This window comes from Aptenodytes forsteri, unplaced genomic scaffold (assembly GCF_000699145.1).
Source record: "Aptenodytes forsteri isolate BGI_AS27 unplaced genomic scaffold, ASM69914v1 Scaffold1, whole genome shotgun sequence".
Classification (NCBI taxonomy): domain Eukaryota; kingdom Metazoa; phylum Chordata; class Aves; order Sphenisciformes; family Spheniscidae; genus Aptenodytes; species Aptenodytes forsteri.
The window spans coordinates 7,023,675-7,046,593 of NW_008795035.1; the positions used below are offsets into that span (position 1 = coordinate 7,023,675).

Below are 22,919 nucleotides of genomic sequence, written 5' to 3' on the forward strand. Positions count from 1 at the left end.
TCTCTTCACTTGCAATCTATTGACCAACAGCTTTTAAAGGAATGACTGCCAAAATAAATACATAAATAAATAAATAAATAGAGTATCTTCCACCAAAATGCAAACTGCCTTTCTGATCCTGTGGCAAAAGCAAATCCATATATCTATTTTAAACTATATTTTATAAAATAATAAGTGATCTCTAGCAGGAATAAGCTACTGTAAAATGGACAAAATTTCTGGGCTTTTTTAGCCCCGGTTGCACATAGCTGTACTTCTCTCTCAAACTCATTTGTTATATCTTCCTCAAACTCATTAAAAATCATCTTTCTCATTGTTGCTTTGTATGAATCTCTGATTCAATTTTCTTGTGGAGTTCAGTCATTATTTCCAGCACCCCCAAAGGAAACTTTCTGCTTTATTCCAAAAGCTAAGAAGAGGTGGGACGCAGTGAGAGATTTGGTTAGAAACATCTTGAGAAAACTTGTATTTTTTTATCTAAGCCAAAACTTCCTTGTAGGAGCATAACAGATTAGAGGTGACTTTTCTCAGGAAGAGCTGCTCAGCTCTTGGGTGACATTTTTGAGCAGACCCCACAAGAAAGATATCCTTCCCAGTTGAGCTCCCCTCTTCCCTATGAACCATTAAATATTAATTGAAGCAGTGGTTTAGACTGGGGCTGTTCCATCTTAGGCGAGTACTGTTGCTACTGAGTTATAGAATTAGTCTCTTTCTGGCTCAAGGAATATCTCATTGTTTACACAAAATGTAACAACTTTTACAGGAGAAGCTGGGACAAGTTCAACACAGAACCATCTGGTGATCTAAGTCCTGGCTTTGAATCAGGCAGACTGGCATCTGAGCTTTCTTCAGCCCAAAAGGGGGTAATGATCTATTCTGAGATCAGTTGTTTTCCATTTTTACAAGTTACTTTAAAAGCTTGTTTTCATTCTAGTGCAAAATGGGAACATTGCTTGAAATATCAGAAAGTTTCAAAGACAACACCTGCTGTCCACAACTACATATTGATATTTTTCTCTCCTGAGGTGAAAGATGCTGAGGAAGCGTTGACTATGGTGACGATGATGAAAACAGAAAATGAGGTAAACCATCTTTGGAGGTGTGGGTAAGTGCTAGTACCAGTCTGGTAAGACTTTGGTCTCTTTAAAACTGATCCCTAAAGCAAAAAAAGTTGCTAGGACTAAGTGGGCAGTCAGCAGAGTGGAATTTCTGGGGCAGAGGGAACAAACTGAATAAATATGTCTTACAGATGCCAATCCATGGCAGATACAAAGGGTCCTGAAAAGGAACAGCGTGTTCCCTCTGCACCTGGTCTGGTGACCTAATAAATCCCAGAAGAAGAAGTTATAAGGGGAATGATAATCAGTGTTTAGCATCATCATTATTGAGAATACCCAGACCATAACATACCATAATCTTTGGAAAGACTAACAACATTGTGGGTGGAAAAGAAACACCTCTAACAAATTAAAGGTACTACTTTAATAAATAGATCTGTTTAACAATGCTATCAATGCAATAATTCCTATAATAGAGTTTTAGAGCTTATTTTCTAGTTATGGTACCAAATGCTTTCTTACTCTTCTTAGTACTGACTACCATGAATTTTTACTTTTTCACTTCTTATATCCATTTCCTACATTACATTGGCTGGTATCTATTTTCTCTGTTTTCTTTGTTCAGAAACAATAAGTCTATGTTATTATCCCTCAGAAGATTATTTTCATCAGCCACATTTAGGAAAATAACCTCTACTGTTGTTTACTCATTACATTCAGAAATACTAGTAAACAATTAGTGATAATCGTAACAAACGAGAAACTGAGACTGAAATAACAGAAATCTGTCTTACTATAATCAATAAATCATGTAGATTTTTCATCAATATTATGATTCACTGTCCCCTACACTCTAATTATTGCCTTCTCTTTGCTACTAAACTGGGATCAGTTTTAACTGAATACGTCCTCAATTCTTGATTAGAGAATTGTGCCTTTTTGGATATGTAACAAAATCCTTCTAAAAAAGGACTCAATTTTTATTCATAATACTTCTGTATATTTTTTTCCTCTCGTGGTCTGCTTTACTTATCTTTCCTCGGCCCTGGAAAATCAGCCCTTATTAAGGAAAAAAATATACATGAACACATGTTAATAGGAACACTGTCTTCTCCCCATATTAAATGTAATTGGGTCATGATCACTGGTGTCTAGGTAACCACAAACTCCCACACCAAAGATTAATTCATCTTTTCCTATTATAATGTAGGCCAAAGTAGAGTTACACTGCATACAACATCTTTTGTGTTAGAAAATAATCATCTGTAATATTTGGAATCTAACAGTATTTACTGCTGCCGCATGAAATCACAGGTATATCTCACCCAAACTGAAGTCCACAGCTACATATTTACTTTTTGTGTACCGAATACAAGTATTTATGAGGCAACTTAACCCATTTTGTAGTTTGATTCAGTGTGCCAAGCAGGCTCCTTTCCTAGACTTTGTCAGCATACCTGTAAATATGTAGACCTAAATTATCAGTAAATGAAAATGTAACAGACTGCCATTCCCTCCCATCCCAGCCACACATGCTTACTACCCTTTCTGTCCTTCCCAGTAGACCAGATTCTGAAATTCCAAAAGCGTACTTTTCCTAGCAGGTTTCAGTACCACCAATTACATTGTACTTTATCAGCAAGATCTTTCAATTGCTCATTACTCAGATGCTTAGCGGTAGTACGTAGACATTTCAGAAATATATTCCTTCTGCAGTTTTTCCCACACTGGTTCAATTTCTTTATGACAAGCTATTTGAGTAGGAACTGCATTTGTTTTCATAGAGCTTGCTTCCCTCCCCCCCCTTCAGCATTACTTTGGTTTGCTTTGTGAAAGATTAGTTCTCCTCCTCTGAAGCGCAAAGGTCCCTCATCCATGAGATCCCCATGACCATTGGAACATGACTCACTTCTCCAAAAAAGGTCTTCTGCTTCACATCAGTTATTTTTCTGTTTTTCCTTCCTTCTCTTATTTACAGCATTAAAAAGCTCTCTGACAAAATCACCAAGGTTTTTGTCTTTCCTTTTCACCAAGAGCCTTGAAGAATCCTATGATACACCATTCCACGTGTTTCTCTGCCATATTTCCAACATGTATCATCCAAACTTGCCTTTGTATCTTATTCTTTTGCTCTAGGCAGACAATGCACTGTCACATTACACTTTTGTTTACTCCTCTCTCCACTTTTCCTAAGTGAGGCTCACTTATGACAACTACTTGGTTGAAAATATCTCAATGTTTTTTTGTTTTACACCAAAAGGCATTCATCAGAGATATCCTTCTAATTCTCTATATTGCAGTAGCTGTCTTAACGAATATCTGAGAGAAGAATATTACACATCATCAGCACTGAGCATCTCCAAATTCTCTTTCTTCTCTTGGCTATGAGTAACCAACATCTTTTTTGATTTCTACTATCTTCAGCTTCCTCGTGTCTGATCCTTCACCACTTATGGCATGTATGCAAATGATTTCTGAATTATCTCTGATATCTGCATTTCTGCAGGTTGTATGCTGTGCTGAAATGTCTCTTTCTAGACTACGTATCTTCACTTGTAGATCTCCCACCATCTGGCAGCGCATACATCAAAAATTTCTTCCTTGGACAAAAATTAGAATATAGCACACCCAAGGCAGATCACAGCAGTTTTTTTCTTCATCATCCATATGCAGTATGCAGTATAGTAGTCTTACCTAAAGATAAACCAGAAAACTCCAAATTCCATCCAAAACTCTTCTGTGAGGCATATCAACTTCTGTCTCAGAGTTCATCCGGCATAAGCATACTCTTACTTCACAAGTACAAGTTTATCACATACTGAAGCACATATTTCTGCTCTGTTATTCAGAACTAAAGTGTTTTCAATTCAGTTAGGCTTAATTTACTTTAGAAATGAGTTAAGCCAAATTTAATTAAGGCCACCTTAATTCTGCTTCAGTGTGTTGACATGTAGCTTAATGTGGTTTAGCGCAGGACTTTCCACTTGCACCTTTAGCTAATTCAGAGGCACTTTCCTGCATATTCTGATATAGACGAACTAGTAAAGAATTCAGCCTGTTTAATTAATTAACAAAAAAGTTGAAAGGTGACTTGGTTGCGATGTGTAAGTACCTTTAAGAGAAGGAACTATAACTTACTAAAGGTCTCTCTAAACTAGCAGAGAAAAACAACAAGAATGCAGCTGAAAACAGCAGGCAGATGAATGCAAATTAGAATAAGGCAATAATATTTAACAGTTACTGATCCCTGGAATAAAATAACAGGGGACCAGATGGACTTCCGATCATGTGATGTTCTCAAATCCAGTCTGAATGTTTTTCTACAAAACCTATTTACACAAACATAACTTATCGGGCTTTGTACAAAGTTGGCTGGGTGAAGCCCAAAAGCTTATGATGTATAAGTGGTCAAACCAGAAGAGCTAAGGGTCCCTTCTGACCATTAAAACTCCATGAATTTGTTATTAAGATTCTGTTTCCAGTGCCTAATACCTTTCTCAGAAACTGCAGCCTTCCTCGCTACAGGCCAGGCTGTGTCTGGACATGGCAGATGAGCAGGAGAACTGAGCCTCCTTTGGTCTTACCATGACACTGAAATATTTGCCATTTTCAGTCCAGACTTGAGACTTCTGCTTCCAAGTCCTGCTTCATATGCCACCACATGCATATATCTCATACACGTGCAGCACAGCATGCCGGCCTCTCTGCTACTGTTGATTTGGGATCCCCTACCACCTCCTTCCAGTGTCTGAAGTCACAGAAAGGGAGAGAGGCTGTGGAGCTGTGCTACCTAGAAGGGACACTACTATTGTCCTCAAGGAGCTGTGATAAAAGCAACCTCTCCAGGTTGCGGGCTCATGCAATACCCACCTTCTCCAGCTGGAAGACCTGACGCTAACTCAAGGAAAAACCCACCGCATGGCACACTCCACAGACATCCATGTATTATTTATGATGTTTAGAGTACCAGGCAAGGGAACATATTGTGATTTAAGTAAAAAGAAATATCAGTACTCTGTCAGTGAGGAAGGCATTTAGTACATTCAAGGCAGAGGAATAACACTCAGTCCTGGTATATTGGGTAATTTGAAACAAGTTTTGTGGTAGAAAGAAAAAAAGAGGAGGAAAAATAACATGATTAGTACAAGAGTTTAGCACACGTGAAAAAATAAATCTGGATTGGAAACAAAACAAAGAAAGCGACCAAAGAGACAAGAGCTGGGTGGAACCAGGATGTGTCTACTGATTTTGAGACTGGAGAGAAAGAATAGACCATGTAATTTGATTTTAGAGGAGACCAGACCAGGAGACCTGGGAGCAGATAATAGAGGCATAAGGATGGCAGTGAACACAGGTAGTGAGCTGACAGACGAAACAGACTGGGAACTACTGCAGCTTATACAGAAGCCAGCAAAGGGACAGAACAGAGAAAGAAGGGAGCTCAGATTTCAATATATAGCTTACATTTAATGTTGGACAGCATATACGTATTATAGGCTTCAACTAGTGGAATTCACTGCTGCAGGAAGCCCTGTCTGAGAAAAGATTATGAAAGGGGATGAAAAAGTGCCATAATTATTCACAGAGGATGTAACTCATTATTTCAAGGTTGTGATAATGATAATCAGGCCTCATGCTGCAGCGTATGAAGTGGAGGAGAGGCAGGTCAGGCTGGTAGGATTATTTCCTTTCCATGTCTTAGTGTAATTGAATCAGTTGCGTTACAGGCTGGTTTTGTTCTCTTTTGAGCCGTGAGGAACCAGCCTCTGTATGAGGCAGGATACCTGATTATATGGACCAACGGTCTGATCCAGCATGACAAATGTTATGATCCTAAGAGGAGCAAAATCAGTCTTTGCAGAAAATCCTGTGTGTGAAAGACTTTGAAATTTAGATGCTTCTAAAATCCACACAGAGTGAAAGACAAACATGGCTCCTTTAGCCTGTGCTTTTGCCACCTCACCATTCTTATTTTCCATGCCTGAGGAGTTCATGATTAGACTAGGAGCTTCATCAAAGGGCAATTTTCAGCTGCCAAATAGATTTGTACAATAAATCCACATGGGGCCAGATTAACAAGCAAGAGAGACATCAGAAATCAAAAAGCTAGCTGCTGTAATTCCACAGAAAACTTGAAAGGATGATGTGCAATGATATTTGGACTTTTAAAGGCACACCATCGAAATACTGCAGTTAGTTTTCATTAGGAATGTTGCTTTTCTATCACTTATCCTTCCCAAGAGTTTTTTCTTTAGCAGACTGAAATCCCATGGGCATTCAAGGTCATACCATTCAGGATTGCTTAGTGGGCTTCAAATAAAACAGTAACATTTCATCCAGAAAAATCACATACAAGTGTGTGGGACTGCAAGTGTCTGATTTGTCACACCACTGTAATATTTATAATAGAAAATCAAAAATAATCTTTAAGCATCTAGTTTGCTTCACTTCTGTAGTCTTCTGTTTGCTCTAATAATTTGTACTGTGAACGTAGCTAAGGTTCTAACAAATGCACATCTGAAGTCAAACCAGGTCCTCAGCTATACCCATAAACTGAATAAATACAATTCAGAGATTAGCCTGACCACAAATTGCTAGTCATTTTCAGCCTTCTGGCACTACAAAAGACTATTTGACTTCCGAGCATGGCAGCATTGATTTTAATACTAGGAGAGTTTGTTCCTCCTTGCAGCACGTGGAAGGACCCACTCCCTCAGTCACAAGGTGACGGCATTTGTTGTTTTTATGTCTCCACATGAGTACACTGGTTTTGTTTGGTTTCAAATGGGGCCACAATAACAGTAGCTTGTCAGCAGGGTGAAAATATGGAGGTCAGCTATTGATTCATATCTTGTTCCCTCACAAAATGCAATCTCTTCTCCATGCAACCACAAATGCGATTGTAAATGGCTTTTTTGCTTCAAGCATCTAGGTTGTCCAGATCTGTAATGTCAAAACCTGGGATTCTTCCACCTAATCCTGCTCTCTCAAATTCTGAAAGATGGGTATGACAGAATACTTGCACTTCTGATTCTATGTAGTCTTGTTGCTCATTCCCTTTGTAGAGAAACAGTTTGATAACCCCTCTAAGTCTATACCTATCATCTCCTTGAGTACAGCATTGGAACATGGAAAGACTGGGTTCCAACCAAGTATCTTCTTGAGTACAGCATTGGAATATGGAAAGACTGGGTTCCAACCAAGTATCTAGGGAAGTGCAAAAGCAGCTGAGGGAGAAAGATCCCATAAACAAAGCAGAAACATCAGTTGTTTCCAATACACTGGGAAAAAAAGAAATCTAGATGAATATCAGCATTCAAGACGGGAAAGAATCAAGATAATGCCTGTTTTCCACTCTTCAGCCCCAAGGAGCTCGCTACGTCCTTTGGTTTAATAAAAAGTGAACTAACAACTAGGAAATGCTAACATCATTAGCAAGTGAAAGGAATGTAGGAGATTGCAGGGATTTGTTGGAACAAGCACTCCAAGGCTGAGTCCCAAACAGAAGGGGTAAACAGCAGAGCTAAGACAAGTTTCAATTATATGATGGTGGAAAAGGGTGGGCCAAGAAGGAGATACACGATTGCTCTGCTTTGTTATTCTGCATGCCAGCCATGTCCACTGAACCTCAACAGAACTGGATACCTCCCAGCTTTGCAGAGTCAGATCTATTATGATCTCACCCCTGTCGTCATTTTTTATTGTGCTGTAATTTAACCATATGGCATGGGACCTATTCTCCAGTTACGCAGCCAGTCAGCACCCAATCATCTATCAACAGGAGAGACAAAGAAGTTGATTTAAGACACTCCTTCTGCCAAAGGGCTGCAGATTGGGCCGGGCTGTCTGCTTAGGAGCTGGAGAAGCAGACGTCCCCTTAGTGTCAACTTTGAAATTGGTTCCAAAAGGCAGAGACGCCAGCAAATTTTTCACTTTGTGGTTCAGGACCATATTTTTCTCCTTTTGTAACATGTTTTTACTAACAAAATCTGGGTTAGGATACAGCACCTATGTTTTCTGAGAAGCCATGATTTGCATCCTGTTTCTTAGCCTGAATGACTAAGTAGGAGAGACAGAGAAATGTGATTTGCATGACTGAGGTCCTAAAACGAGACCTAAGATCCCATGTTCTTCTATATACAGCCTTTTGTCTATTGCATTTTATGCTAATGTTACCTTCAGCACTCCTGTTTCTGCAGATATATAATGGGGTGTCTACTTTGAAGGAGAAGGAAACTAGGGAGTTTAGATTGGATGTGAGGAAAAATTTCTTTACTGAAAGAGTGGTTAAACATTGGAAGAGGCTGCCCAGGGAAGTGGTGGAGTCCCCATCCCTGGAGATATTTAAAAGACGTGTAGATGAGGCGCTTAGGGACATGGTTTAGTGGGCATGGTGGTGTTGGGTTGACGGTTGGACTCAATGATCTTAGAGGTCTTTTCCAACCTCAATGATTCTATGATCCTAGGGAAATGTCCATGCACATGAAATGGCATGAGGACAACACTCTTGAGCCCTAAGTTATCTTAGCTGCTACGGCTGCTCCGTGGCAGCCTGCAACATCACCCTGGGATGCCTGTGGAGATTTATCATCCAGGATGAACTAATTTGACTCAGTGTAGCCGAACAGGACCAGAAAACACAGGTTATATGGCTACAAACCAAAAGACACATAATTTCAGCCTAATCACTACGTTGCTCCGGCAATTAAATATCACATATTTTGGCACCGTTAATAGGGCTGCCCATTTCCATACTGGAAAGATGCATCACTCCTGTGTGAAAATGCTGTGTCAAAAGCTAAGTCTGGGACTGAAATATCTGGAAATGCCAGAGATCAGTACTAACCTACACTGTACTAACCTTGGTGGGAAAGTTCAGAACAGAATCACACAGCAAGCTTAAAAGACTAGTGCTGTGGGAGTAGGCTGTGATCTGACTTCCCTGTGGCTCATTCCCACTAGAGATGCCTCAAACTCAGTTTGAGGTGTGTTAAAATCACCACTGTGACAGCCCTTCCGTACAGACTTTCCCATTTTATTTACCCAAATGTCTGCAGTTAGAATAACTTACCGACCAGTACATGACAGGATAAAAACTGGTGCCTCTCCTGGCTTTTATCACAGTAATGTAACTGGCAGAGGCACTCTTGTTTCCTTCCAGACAGGGTCTAAGAGGGAGGGAACACATTCACAAGCTATCCCCAGTGCATTGGTAATGCATGCTTCCTTCCTTCCAAGACTGTCAAGGTCTCTGGAATATCTCTCCAAAGCTAACTAGCCAAATCTACCTTGATATCACAGCACTGAACTTAGCAAGTCAGGGATACAGCTGGCTCAACATGTCAGGAGAAATAATCAAAATAAAACACAACAATTTAAATTTGTATCTTCATCCATGATCCAGCTAGCATCAGTGATCACCTTTTGTCATATATATAAAAAAATTTGAATATATCATTCCTTGGGTACACATCAATAATGAGAAAGACTAAAATACCGTTGCCCAGTGTCCCCTGACAATTCTTGTGTTGGGTTTTAGTGCTTCCTGAGTGCTTTGGGAACAGGGAGGCTAAAGAAAGCTATGTGTCCATTCTTCTCCATTAAGTGTCATTCTCCCCTGTTTCTAGTAACCGTGCGAGTTCAAACACGATAGAACATCCCTCAGTCCCCTAACACTTGAATCTTTCAACCCAGGAACAGGAAAGCAGATGGCCTGAGTGATAGCCGAAACCCACTGCAGGAGGTGCCAGGGAGGGCTTCTTCCAAAATCTGTTTGAAGGCAGCATTCATGGGACACCTCAACAGACGGACTAGTGCACAGTATTTGGCAGGCAAACACCTCTATACTAACTTCTTGAAAGAGGTAAGGAATTATTCAGTCACCCTAAAAGAAATGTTTGTTTGTTTGTACAGCAGCAAACTCTGTCCATGGGATTAAGAGACCATTGCTTTTCCAGAGCCATTCACAGAACACCCACATTTGGCAAACATTGGAAGTGGGGCTGAGTGTTCTCAGCAAAAAGCTTCGAACAGTCACACTAGTGCCAGAAAACAGGTCTTATCCTACATAGGGTTAAAAAAAAACCAAACAAACCAGTTCCCCTGCCCCCCCCCCAAACCCAAACAAATAAGAAATAAGCCTTCTCCAGAAACGATGACAAGAAAAATGACCCTACTTAATTATTGATCTCTTCCAAAACACCAAGGCTAAACTGACTGTGGAGTGGATCAGGAAAGCGGAAGGCAGAGCATGGAGGCCTGAATTACCTTCTTGCAAAATTTACAGACTTTTAAATGTACATAAATGGCTCTCCCATCTCACAGTATTGAGCACCTTCAGTAAAAAATTAGTAAATAGCAATAACACCCATGACTTTTAGGAACAAAGATGATATTTATATCTCATGTGGTTTTGGTCGCACTTGCCTTAATACAACTGTCTTACTATCCATCAAGAAAGATGAGACCAGTCAGGATAGTCCTACTGACAAGCTCCAGTATTCCTGGAGATACAAGGGCCAAAGAATCCCTACAAAGTTCTCCCAGTTCTGTGGTTTGCTTTTCCAAATAATCTGAGAGCGCCCAAGTCAGCACACCTTCAAACACCTGTTGTTTAATGTGGCACGAACCAAAGAGATCTGAGCACAGTTAAGCATGTGCTTTCTCAGTTGGCATTCTGTCAAATAATTAAAACAAACGAACGAACCAATAAAAAACACCTAATGAGGGAAAATCCTGCAGCAGTTCATATAAGAATCTACAAGTCTCCAAGGAAGACAAACACCAACTCTCTCCTGATTTGTTTGCTCAGAAATCCTCCCTCCTCTTTCCCCACGTCTTAAATGCCATTAACCCTTACATAGTTTTAAGATGCACGGCCCACAAACCTAAAAGGTACAATTAAAATATCTTACAAACTGAATCATCAATTAGTGCAAGGGGTTGGCGGAAATAAAAGAAACAGGAAAATAAAGCAAATAGGATGCAAAATTTTGCCTTGGGTAACAACTTAAGGAAACAGAACAAACAAAACCCTTAATTTGAACCTTCAGTCCTTAGATTACTATTAGATAAATATTTTTTTCTATACTTCTCCTGCTGTTACAGCTGCTTCCAATTTGAGCCACTTTGGACCAGAACTGGAAGGAGAACTATCAGAAAGAAAAATCATTCTTTCTTATTCTCAGCATCTGCTTTTGAATGAGAACCCCAGAGCACAGAGGGTCAGCTAAACACACACATTTTAGGGGGGATTTTTTTGAAAAGAAACTTTTGAATGCTTTTGAGACTTACCCATTCTTAGGAAAAGTGTAAGCTCTGGGGGACAAAAGAAATCAGAAATGAGGGAAAGTCTGTCAGACTTGCAAAGATGATATAAGCATTTTCCAGAAACATACACCAGAAAGCATGGAATATATCCTATTTCTTTACTTTTCCTTTCTGCAAGTACTTATAGAATATGCTTTATGGCAAGAATATTGCTGAAACCATTTTTGTTGGTGGCTGAATACTGGCAAGAGGCCAAATTAAAATTATTTGTAAGTTTGTGCACCAGACTTCCAATTACAAGAACAATATACATCTTCCTAGAGAACAGAAGCAGTATCATGTGACCTGCAAACGCCATCAAAACAACTCAATTTCTCACTATTAACTATAATAAACTGCTTTTGAATAAAGCATACGTAAAAATTCCTCTCAGAGATTTGGTAAGTAATCTTCAATAGTAAGGAAGATGAAGTAAATATTTCATTGCCTACAGATAACTATATAGTGCTGTAATTCAATGGACAAATCATACATTGGTAACAGTTAGGCTAATTTGGGCAGAAACAGGTCAAACCAGAGAAGTCCACCTCTGAAGGAGTAGAAAGAGGAAAGGCTTTCATCTTGGCATATCGCTTTAGTTCAGCCACACTTCCATGGTAAATCAGTGGTTCATCACTCATTTTAAGTAATTCAGCCCATGCTAGCCAGGTTAAAGGGGATGGATAATATCAGATCTTCCAGTTAGAGTAACTCTCACCACTTTCGTTCAAAGACATTCTGAACAACTATCGAGAAAGTCTTATGAACTGTATAGCCATGCAGCTTGGTGCTGATGTCTCTGCTTCCAGTGTCTCTGCAAAGGGATGGTTTTTCCCTCTAATCAAGTCCGATGAGAAAATTTGGGGTATTCAATTCCTCTGACTTAGAAGCATTAGACTGGACAGAAGAAAAAAATCTTTTTTCTCAGCTCTCCCAAAGGCTTTCTTCAAAGAGGGATCCATATCACTAGTAAAATCTCCTTCAAAGGGCACTGTCAAGATAGCTGCAATAATTTTAAAACTCATTTGTTACTCCTTGTTATTTGTAATCCCTTTGAAGCAAGAAGCTAAAATCTATTTCCGTTAGTACTACATCTCCTCCACCAGGCACAACAAGCCAAGGAAAATGCTTTTCCAACATAGCATGCACTCACAGAGCAGGAAGCTTAATTTTTGAGATTCACTCTATTACCAAGACATATGGTTTGGAACTCAGCTGTATACCATGGCACAAAAGATATTAACTTGGAGGATGATAGATGCAGTAATGAATGGAACAGCACAGTGCAATACGCTATAGAAGGCTCTTAATTAGTAGGCCAGGTAACAAGGAATCAAGAAGAATGGTGAAACAGTGTAATAACATGATAGAACATGGTTACGGCAGAGAGATATGGAAGTTTAAAATTTAATCACACAAGAACCTCAGGAAAATGTCAATACGTGTCACTGGAGATTTGATTCTTTTGGGGCCATGATTGTACCTGTACTCAGTAGAACGTCTTACGGAACAGCCTTGCATTCAGTCTTTTAAAAACCAAAGATGAGAAGGGGCTCTACAACCCACAAAAGGGAGGCAGCAATAAAAATCACATGGTGAGCTGGAGGGCTAAAAGCTCCAACAAGGGAACAATGCAGACTGCCTTCACACGAGAAAAGAAACGATAAGCAGTTGCATGGTTTGTTGGGGTTTTTTTTGGGGGGGGAGTGTTTTGGTATTTTTTGTTGTTGTTGTTAATTGTTTTCTGTTTTGACCATAGGCCTGTAAACTGGCAGAAGCAGGAGGGAGAATTCCCTGCAGAAATTGGCTGCTTTGTTATTAGCAACTTTCAAATGGAGACACTGCTCCTCTAAAACTGAACTGGGCAATCTAGACAAAATGAAAAAGAATTTGCATTTTTTTCCCCTTCTTTTCTTCTTCCTTAGTTGAACAAAACCTTAGATAAGATCAATAGTTTCTTTAGTTTTATGTTTCACTTCCTTAAGGGTAGTTGGCTTATTGTGTTTCCATTGATCACACAGACAGGGAGATTCAACAGAGACAAACCATCTCTTTTCTCCTCTCATTTCCCCCTCCTCTCCATTTGAAATCAAATGACTTTTAAACGAGGCTGGGGTCACTATTCTTCCTCATTTACATATCAGTAGTACCAAATTCCTGCTTATCTTTCACTCACTAAACTGTTTTAAAAATGAAGGCTACGTTTCAATTCAAGAGAGGCCACACAAGTTCCTTGGAAAAGCTCTAGCAGCATCTTTTCTGGACTCTATCAGAAAAGCTAGGTTCTGGTTTACGTCAAGCCCTTCCTCAACATTGCTCTGTGGTGGGAGGGGGCACATTTACCAGCCTTGTGCAATTAATATTTTAACCTCTTGCAACCTCTGTAAGGCTTTCTTGCTTTTCCTAAATCTTTTGCACAATCCCTATCAGGTGTCTCTGTGCAGCTCCAAGCACTGTACCTGTGCTCATAGCCAGCAAAGCAGCCATGTGAATGACTTTCATCACTTACAAGCAGGAAGAAAGCTAAAGACCAGGACGAGAGCAAATGGCCTCAAGTTGCACCAGGGGAGGTTTAGATTAGATGTAAGGAAAAATTTCTTTACTGAAAGAGTGGTTAAACATTGGAAGAGGCTGCCCAGGGAAGTGGTGGAGTCCCCATCCCTGGAGGTATTTAAAAGACGTGTAGATGAGGCGCTTAGGGACATGGTTTAGTGGGCATGGTGGTGTTGGGTTGACGGTTGGACTTGATGATCTTAGAGGTCTTTTCCAACCTCAATGATTCTATGATTCTATGACCAGGATCCAGGTCTGCTGCACTCTATTAGAAGATTGACCACTGATTCACTGATTGATGCTGGACTTGGGAGCTTCTGCTGCATATAATGAGATGTTTTAAATCCTAGCTGCTGTTTGTACTGTACTTCAAGGTGTGAAAGCATCAAAAACATAAGGGCATTCTTGTCCAGGGGAGATTCTGGATATATCCCTACAGGGAGTTCAATTAGGAAACTATGCAATTAAGAAACTGATTCTATTCACAGAAAAACATAAATCTGCTATATCAGAAAGCTCTAAATATAGGATGTTGACATCTCCTGTCTGAGCACTAGTCTCAGTCTATTGTTTACAAACACATCAACTTGAGGGTCCAAGAGTGAAGAACTCAGGTTGAAGTCTCTAGAAAAATGTGACCTCTTATGTGATTAATTTCCAGTTCACAGGAATAATTTCAGGGCTTCCAGATACTAATGAAGTAGTTTTGGCTTGATAGATGGAAGCTGAGTATTAAATGGTATTATGCAACGAAATCTTCAGGTCAGCCTGTCAAGTCCATACCCTAAATAATCCACTTGCAAGAACAAGCAAACAAGCAAGCAAGAACCAACTTTAAAGACCACTAAAAGGAAGAAGAAATAGCTTATTAATATTAATTATTTGAAAGAGATAGTTTATGTATTTATATGCAGCTCCAGCATAAATGTCAACATAAGAAGTTGTATTCCATTTTGATACTAACAAGTTGGGTACTTAGCATACTTGGAAAAAAATGAGTGGAAATACTGTAAAGCTGCCCGAATCAGAGAAACTGCAAAAGTGTTTGTATTATCCTTATGATGAAGAAATGCCCCCTCATGGGAATATTTATGTATCCTCCATCTTTGAGATGAACGATAATCCTAAACAAAGGGGGGGGGGGGGGGAGGGAAAGGACACCCTACGTGACCTCATAAAAATAACCCAATGATCCAACCGGGACTCAGATTTTCAGGGTGTTCAGAATGGAAATTTCAGAACTGCTTTACAGCTTACGGACTTCCTTATGGGCCATGAGAACATTGGATTCTGTCACCAGTGACAAGCCCTCATATGTCAACTTGCTCTTGTCCTCAGTGGCTGCCTGAGGTCCTGCTCAGTGATGAAAAAGAGGACAGGAAAGAATGTAGAAAATAATTTCACACATTTTAAAGGATTTCTTTAAAAAAAGAATCCTGAACCATCTGCATTAGGTCTTTCTGCTTATTTTTGGTGCCTCTACTATATAATACAGGGCCCCTGTGGATGGCACAGTGCTTAAACGCAACAGCTGAATGTGGCATTTAATGTTCTCTTCCTACTTACTATTTCAAGCATCTAATGGAACAAATTAAGCAAATTTGGGTTAAAGACCTCACAGATGCTGAAGGAGAAGGAGAACAAATCATTAGATATTGATACAATCCAATGTGTCACTGGTTTTAGGTCTTACTGCAGTTATCTAGGAAATGAGTGAAATCCTCCTCTACGGAGATCACCGGGAGTTTTGTCATTGACTTCAGTCGAGGTAGATTTCCCCCCCCGTCTAAAAAAGATTCAAAACCACTGTCTTGACCTGTGGTGCCTATTAAAAAACCATTAGCACTTCTCAGGAGTAGGGAGTGTTAGATGTAATGCCCAGGGCAATTATATTCTCTTTCTTTAAACTGTCTGCCGTTTTTTCCTTCTGCCTTTCCTGTCTTGGAATTGATGTGTGTATAGTAGAGCATGGTTAAAACAGCAGCTGAGTACTTCCTGGCTACATTCTATAGAGAAGTAAAAGGATTAGTATAGAGCTTCCAGAGATAATCATTTGAATGTCTCATTAATTAATTGTTATTTGTAATAATGGCTCTTTCCTTAAGGGAAAAGATCCTTAGGATCCTTAACTGCTTATTAATGCTGTATAGATAAGGATTGCTCCCTAGTGGGAGAAATGAGATGGAACATGGAAGCCTTTCAATGAAAGCAACAGGTTTGGGAAAGGAACAAGAGAAAGAATTCACCATTTGATTGAATGGAGAATTATGATCACTCAAATGCAATTACCAGAGTTCATCCTGTGTACTTAAAAACTGCCTGCCAGGAGATCTCAGACTGATGTCTCTTATGCATTCGGTATGAGTACAGCCCTTCCTGCCGAGACTGGAACCTCGTTTGATGTGGAATTCAGGTCTGCCTAGATCACAGTCACAGGCGTACCCTGAGCTCATGGACAGCTGTCAAAACTAGCCTTAGATTAGCTACCTTTGGCTGTCAGTAACAGGCAACTCCAAATGCAGGATTCTCACTGCAGGATCTTAAATTTAGCCAGGTGAATGCTCAGGTAGCTAGCCTGTACCAAAAAGATTGGTGCCACTGGTTTTCAAGTTAATTACCATAGAACTAGGCTCAAAGGTGCCCATATGACCTGCCAACACATTTTGTACAACACTGTGAATGCCCTTATAAGGATAAGTGCCCTGTATCATCTCAGAAACGCTCCTTCCTTCAGCTCAATGCTTTTGGTTCCAGGCTGGAGTTTCTTTTTATTTCACTGTTGAATGAAACCTCAGAGCAAGGACTCTACTTTCCTGGCATGGAAGGTAAAAGAGTGAGGGATCATGGAAAGATTTCACTGAGGAAAAACTCAGAAGCACGGCTACATGGGTCTGGAGAGAGCAGACAATGCTAAGCATCAAGACAATGGCTATCTCCTCTGTTTTGCCCTTCCAAGCTCATGAGATGTGCATTAGGAGGAGGGTGGCACAGGGTTCTTTGAAAGATTTACTCACTTTGTAGAGTCCGTGGCTGCAGCCGCAGTACGTGCTCTCCATAGTGTAGCTCCTCAACACACCCATTTCCTTCCATACCACCACCCGGGCCGTCGACTCCCGGGACTTCTCCACCAGGAAGCTGCAGCTGTTCATGACAAATGCAGGGGCCACTTTATCCAGGATTTTAGGAAGAGTCTATGAGAAAATATCAGCAGTGATGAGAAAATGAATTGAACAGCTGTACATGTGTTTATATCATACACACATATACAGAGACACCTGTGGTTTTTAATGTGCGTATCATCAAATCTATCTGTAGACACTGAGAGCTCCAACCAGTGCATTATGTCCATCCCATGTGAAATCCTCAGATTCTAACATTTGTTTCATCCCAAAGGCTAAAATGCAAAATATCCAGTACACTTGGTATATCTCTTTCAAAATCACGCATTTTCACACCAAATAGTTTGGGACTGCTGAAGTCACTTACAGAGTTTTGTTTGCAAGCTGCTTCACCACTAACCTACCCCTTCCTGTCGTGCTGCCGAGAGGGCTGCAGTCATAGTTCAGTACCTGATATTCCCATTCTCCCCTCTCCAGCTATACTAGATCTCCTCCTATCATGCATCCACAATTTGACAAGGGATTCAGCTATGGAAGGAGTTTTGTCTGAACCTAGCATAGAGCAGAGAAAGGGGATGTGTATTCTCACGGAAGGTCGCACATAATTATATGAAAATAGAGCTCAAGATTTAACTAACTTGCATTGTGAAACAAACCAAAATATTCTCATCTGAGTCCAAATGATATATTTTGTACACTTCATTTAGAGAATCACAATAAATAGTAATCATGAAAACCCAGTAAATATTCTTCTCCCAAGTAACAAGCGACAGGACGAGAGGAAATGGCCTCAAGTTGTGCCAGGGGAGGTTTAGATTGGACGTGAGGAAAAATTTCTTTACTGAAAGAGTGGTTAAACATTGGAACAGGCTGCCCAGGGAAGTGGTGGAGTCCCCATCCCTGGAGGTATTTAAAAGACGAGTAGATGAGGCACTTAGGGACATGGTTTAGTGGGTGGTGGTGTTGGGTCGATGGTTGGACTCGATGATCTTAGAGGTCTTTTCCAACCTCAATGATTCTATGATTCTATTCTATTCTATGATTCTATTACATCTTAGCCCAAGTGATTTTCTTATTCTAGAAATCGTTTTTCCCAAAAACAGTCTATAAACGCTCCTAATACACTGCAGTATCAAATATTTCCATCAGTGCAGAGGCAACACTTACTTAGTCATTACACAGTGCTAAATGCGTTACTTTTACACGCTATAAAAACATATACTAGGTGTGCTCTATGTAGAAACCGAACCTTTAAGTGTGCGTGCGTCTAAATTTTAGTGCTGGTATACTAACCACAACATATGCCAAAAGATGATTTGATCCATCTAGAGAAGAGCAAGCAAAATGAGGACATTCATTATTTCTTTGACTACAGCTTTCTTAAACATCCGAACTGAATGGAATCATATAGAAGGAGTTCCCACTTTTTGCTAATGGCATTTACCCTTGAATTTCATTCAGTTTGGGTAAAGCCAACCAGCTAATTTCACTGTCCGATAACAATCGGTTTCACTGACTGATTCTGAGCAATTGTAGTTCCGTTCTGTTGAGCTTTACTTCATAGCACTGTACGGGAATATTTGGTTTCACTGAAAGTGAAAGAATAATGTCTTTTCCTAAAACATATTTGATGTGAATGATAAATCTTTGGCCTAAACTATTTTGCAATATCTCCTGCAAACAGCTTAACTGTACACATCTCCGTAACAAAAACGTAATTTTCATTTTTCAGTATATTCTGGCTACAGCTGTCAATGGACTTTACCAGTTCTATAAGGTACAGATCTAAAGATCTATAAGGTTCATTTTTCAGATGAAAAAACTGAGGTGGAGAAAACTGGACCAAAGCAAGAAATTCCATTTTAAATCTGAGACCACCGCGAGCCTAACTCTTAAGTCAAGACCTCCAGTGTGCTACTAAGAGCCACAGCACTCCCTTGCCTGTGACCATACTGAACAGAGGAATCTTTAAAATTGACTGCTTTCTGTAGACTAAGCATCCAACATTTCTGGATTGCCTCCAAAGTGCTATTTGCTGCATGGGGATCACAAAATAGTATGCTTTCGTGCAGTGCTTCGAGGTTTTCCTGGATTTGGGTTGAACAGGAATTAAAAAAATGCAGCACAGCCACATCACCCAGATGTTTATAAGCCTCAGAAGAATCATGAGAACCAGTTAAACTGTATGTGAAGGTTCAGATAGTTTTCATTCTGCCCTTATCTGAACCAACACACAGATATTTTTTGTAAATATATACTATCAACTACAGTAATCAGATCCCTAATCCAGTTTAGCTTTTTAAAACAATTGAAATTATATGCATAATCAATCTTTTACATTTAATTAAATAAAAACACTGGCCTGTAACAGTAATGTCTTTGTACGCAGGACTCATTCAGGAGCATTAGCAACTCTGAATTTAATATTCTTTTCATTTTACCAGCGTTCACTGGATTTCACACTGCTGGTTCTTTCTTCTCTATTTATTTTTCTCATTAATTATCTTTCAATAGTATATTTTGAAAGGGTGAAAACACACCCTTTTAAAGGATGTTTTTATGATAACGCAGAGTGTGGCTATGTTCCCTTTCTTACGCACAGATGGATTTAGCACGTACAACAGCAAAGGAAGCTACTCCCCTCACACAGGACCCTGTCCTTAAACCTCCAATCCCATTAGGAGAAAATGGAATTATATTTCTTTACTGATGTCCCTGCAAAGATTGCTGTCAAAGGGGCTTGGAATGGCTATTAAAAGGACAAATCTTCAAGCTGGGCTTTGTGATACCAATGCTGTGCAAGTCACCCAAGACCACCAAATATTAGAAGGTAATGAAGACTCTTACTCCTGTATATTGCCAAGGGCTACAGCTGAGTCTATGACTTATGAGGCAAAGGCTGTTCCAAAAACAACATTTTCTTGAGGTATTTGGTTCCTGCTCCTGGGGAGAAAAATCAGTCATGGAGGGCAGATTAATCCCAGCTACCTACAGGAGGCAGGAGAGAAACCTGTGCAAACAGTGCAAGGAAGCAGGTCTGAGACAGGGGCAATTATCTGCTGCAGTTTGCAATTGCAGATGTGTTCTCCTATATATCCAGTTTCCCCAGCCTAAGAAGGAAGAGGGTGACCCATAGGCAGGAACTGCAGCAGGCACCTATCCCCTGTTTTGTCCAAAACAGAGGATTTGAACCACAAAATCTTTCTTATAGGATGGCTGTAGAGTATTCTTGGGCAGCCTTGGAGCCTTGCTCCTGCTTTCGTCATTGCAGATTCAAGACAGGCTCCAGATGCTGAAAGCAGCATTTGAATTCTGTTTGTGTAACAGTGAACCAACCTCAGCCTTTTCAAGCCCTCTGAGTTCAAACGCAGCAAAAGATGCCCTGACTGTAAGTACCCTCCCTGCTTTCTTTGTGAAACAGAGCGTTTGCCACAGGGACCCCTCACGATGAACACTGGAGCACTTTCTTCCAGTAAAGTTTCAGTGTGCTGTGTACAATGCCGTAAGTTGAACACAGAAGATGTGGCATCCTTATGGGAGGATAACTAGTATTTGTGCTGAAGTAGCAAAAATTATACAGAGACGTAAACTGAAAAAGACTTTTCAGCCTCTTTCAGGTTGGAGTAAACCAAGCTATAGCTCTCTAATCAGTCTAAGGCCACAATTAATGTTTTGTGAAATTAACATTTTTTTAAGACTATAATTAGAGCTTATGAGATTCTTTTCTCCACAGAAATTCATCATTTAAGAGGAAAATATCATCCAAACAGACACCAAAAAAAGAGACAGGCAGGATATCCAGAGAACAGTTTGATGAACGAGACGTTCGCATGAAATAGAAATAGTATTTGTTTAGTATTTGTTCTTTCTAATTCCAGAAAAATTTCCCTAGCTATGACACAAAGCACTTGCTGTGGAGATAACGCCACTATGTTAGATCTGTCTGTTTGACACCCGTTGAATTCTCTGGTGTCTTCAGTGGGACCAGGAGCATTTTGTGATGAAGCAATTCAACTGAGTAGGGCAGTGGCACATTGTCATTTTCTAAGTTACCGTTATGTAATTCCTGTTTATTTTCTTATTATGGTGGGGCGAGGGGACAAAAGCGTATGTATATTTAGAAACTATAAAACACACAAAAATATGGCTGTCCTATTAGTCTGTAGCCAAAGATTGTAACACAGCATCTTACTAAAACAAAATAAATAGGGACGCACCTACTGACAATATTCTTGCTAATATCTGGTGCGTGAAGGTGTTATGCATGATTTGCAACTCTCTGGACCATTACTCCTCCGGAGTAAGGGAAGTTTGCACCTGCCTCCAAAATTTGTGAGCTGGCCTTAATTTAACCAGCTGCGTAGGTTGCACACACACACCAGTAATTGCAGGAAGGAACAAAGTGGACCTACCCTGTAGCCAACATCTTCTGTGATAACTGCTGTGTCAACCACGCAGCCTGCTTGCCACAAGGTCTCCTTGATGCTGCAGCCATAAAGAAACACATTCTTTTTCTGGGAGTGTCCATGGTAGTCACAGAATACCTAGGGAGAGGGGAAGGGGGGAAGGAAAAATCTTGAACATTTAAAAAGAAAAAGTTTCCTTGACCTACCCTGTAGCCAACGTCTTCTGTGATAACTGCTGTGTCAACCACGCAGCCTGCTTGCCACAAGGTCTCCTTGATGCTGCAGCCATAAAGAAACACATTCTTTTTCTGGGAGTGTCCATGGTAGTCACAGAATACCTAGGGAGAGGGGAAGGGGGGAAGGAAAAATCTTGAACATTTAAAAAGAAAAAGTTTCCTGGTTATTCATAATAAGCAGCATAAGACTATGGGGGGGAGGGGGGGGGCGTTGCTACTGTTTTTTTCAGGTCTCTTCAGAGGAGCTTAGACTGTGCCATGCCTATGACCTGTGTCAAACTTTGTTAGTCAGTTGTATCTTGCTTTATCTATTCAATCTGACATGATCTCAGGGATCCAGAGAGTCAAGACTCGTGCATTTCCGTCTGCAGCAGAAATAAACATGACACCTGTGTGAGAATCCATGGCAACTCGGGAACTTCAGCGTTCATGGTAACTTATGATACAACAAGAGAGCAATTTGTCAGGCTCTTCCTACTTCTAAACTCCTAAACTCCAGCTTTATCCTCATGAGATTTGAAATCTGTGCTTTCCTAAGCAATTAATCATCACTTTGGCTAGTTTAAATTCAAAACCTGTGCTACATAATTTTCAGGAAAATATAATTGTGCAACTGTATTGCACAGTGCCATCAGATCTTTGCATGAATTCCTGGAAGCCAAGCACAGAACACGACCTATCTTCACAGTAAATAATCCCTTTCCACACTGTCTAATCTATCTATCTAATCCATCTCTCTTATGTCAGCTGTCATATAAACTAGGCACAAGGCACAGTCCCAGTTTTAGCAGAAGTTTTGATTGCCTTTATAGGCAGATATCGACTCCTATAGAAATGAAAATCACGATTTGATGACCAAAGAGGTAAATATTGACCCAAGTCTTAAGGAATAATCAATCTCCGTGCCCTCTGAGATATGAAGTCGATATACTCACTGCTGTTACATATATTCTCCATGTCTTTATCAGGAATATTCATAAATCTATCAATGAAAAGACAAGAATTTCTAAAGAGAAGGAATTGGTTCATTTTAAACCGATATTGACCACTGAGTAGAAAGGAGCTTCAAGATTTCATTGAAAAAGTTTTCCAGGGCACATGTCGGAGACAAAAGAGTGGGCGTAGGAAGGTAGGGAAGAATTATGGATCAATATAAAGAGAGATGGGGGAGAAATATGGGGTAAAAAAATACACGTATTCTTACATAAATACATATACAAGAGGAGAGAAACAGATGGA

General features: G+C 40.0%; 1 protein-coding gene across 1 annotated transcript in view; it reads right to left on the reverse strand.

Annotated features, from left to right (window-relative positions):
• Positions 1–22,919, reverse strand: part of AGBL1 (ATP/GTP binding protein like 1) — a 279,246-nt gene that overhangs the window by 113,125 nt on the left and 143,202 nt on the right. Inside the window, exons 20-21 of the mRNA XM_009276632.1 lie at positions 21,651–21,782; positions 16,934–17,110 (exon numbers count right to left, since the gene is read on the reverse strand). Of these exons, the coding sequence (XP_009274907.1) occupies positions 16,934–17,110; positions 21,651–21,782 (309 nt within the window). The remainder of the gene's footprint in view (positions 1–16,933; positions 17,111–21,650; positions 21,783–22,919) is intronic.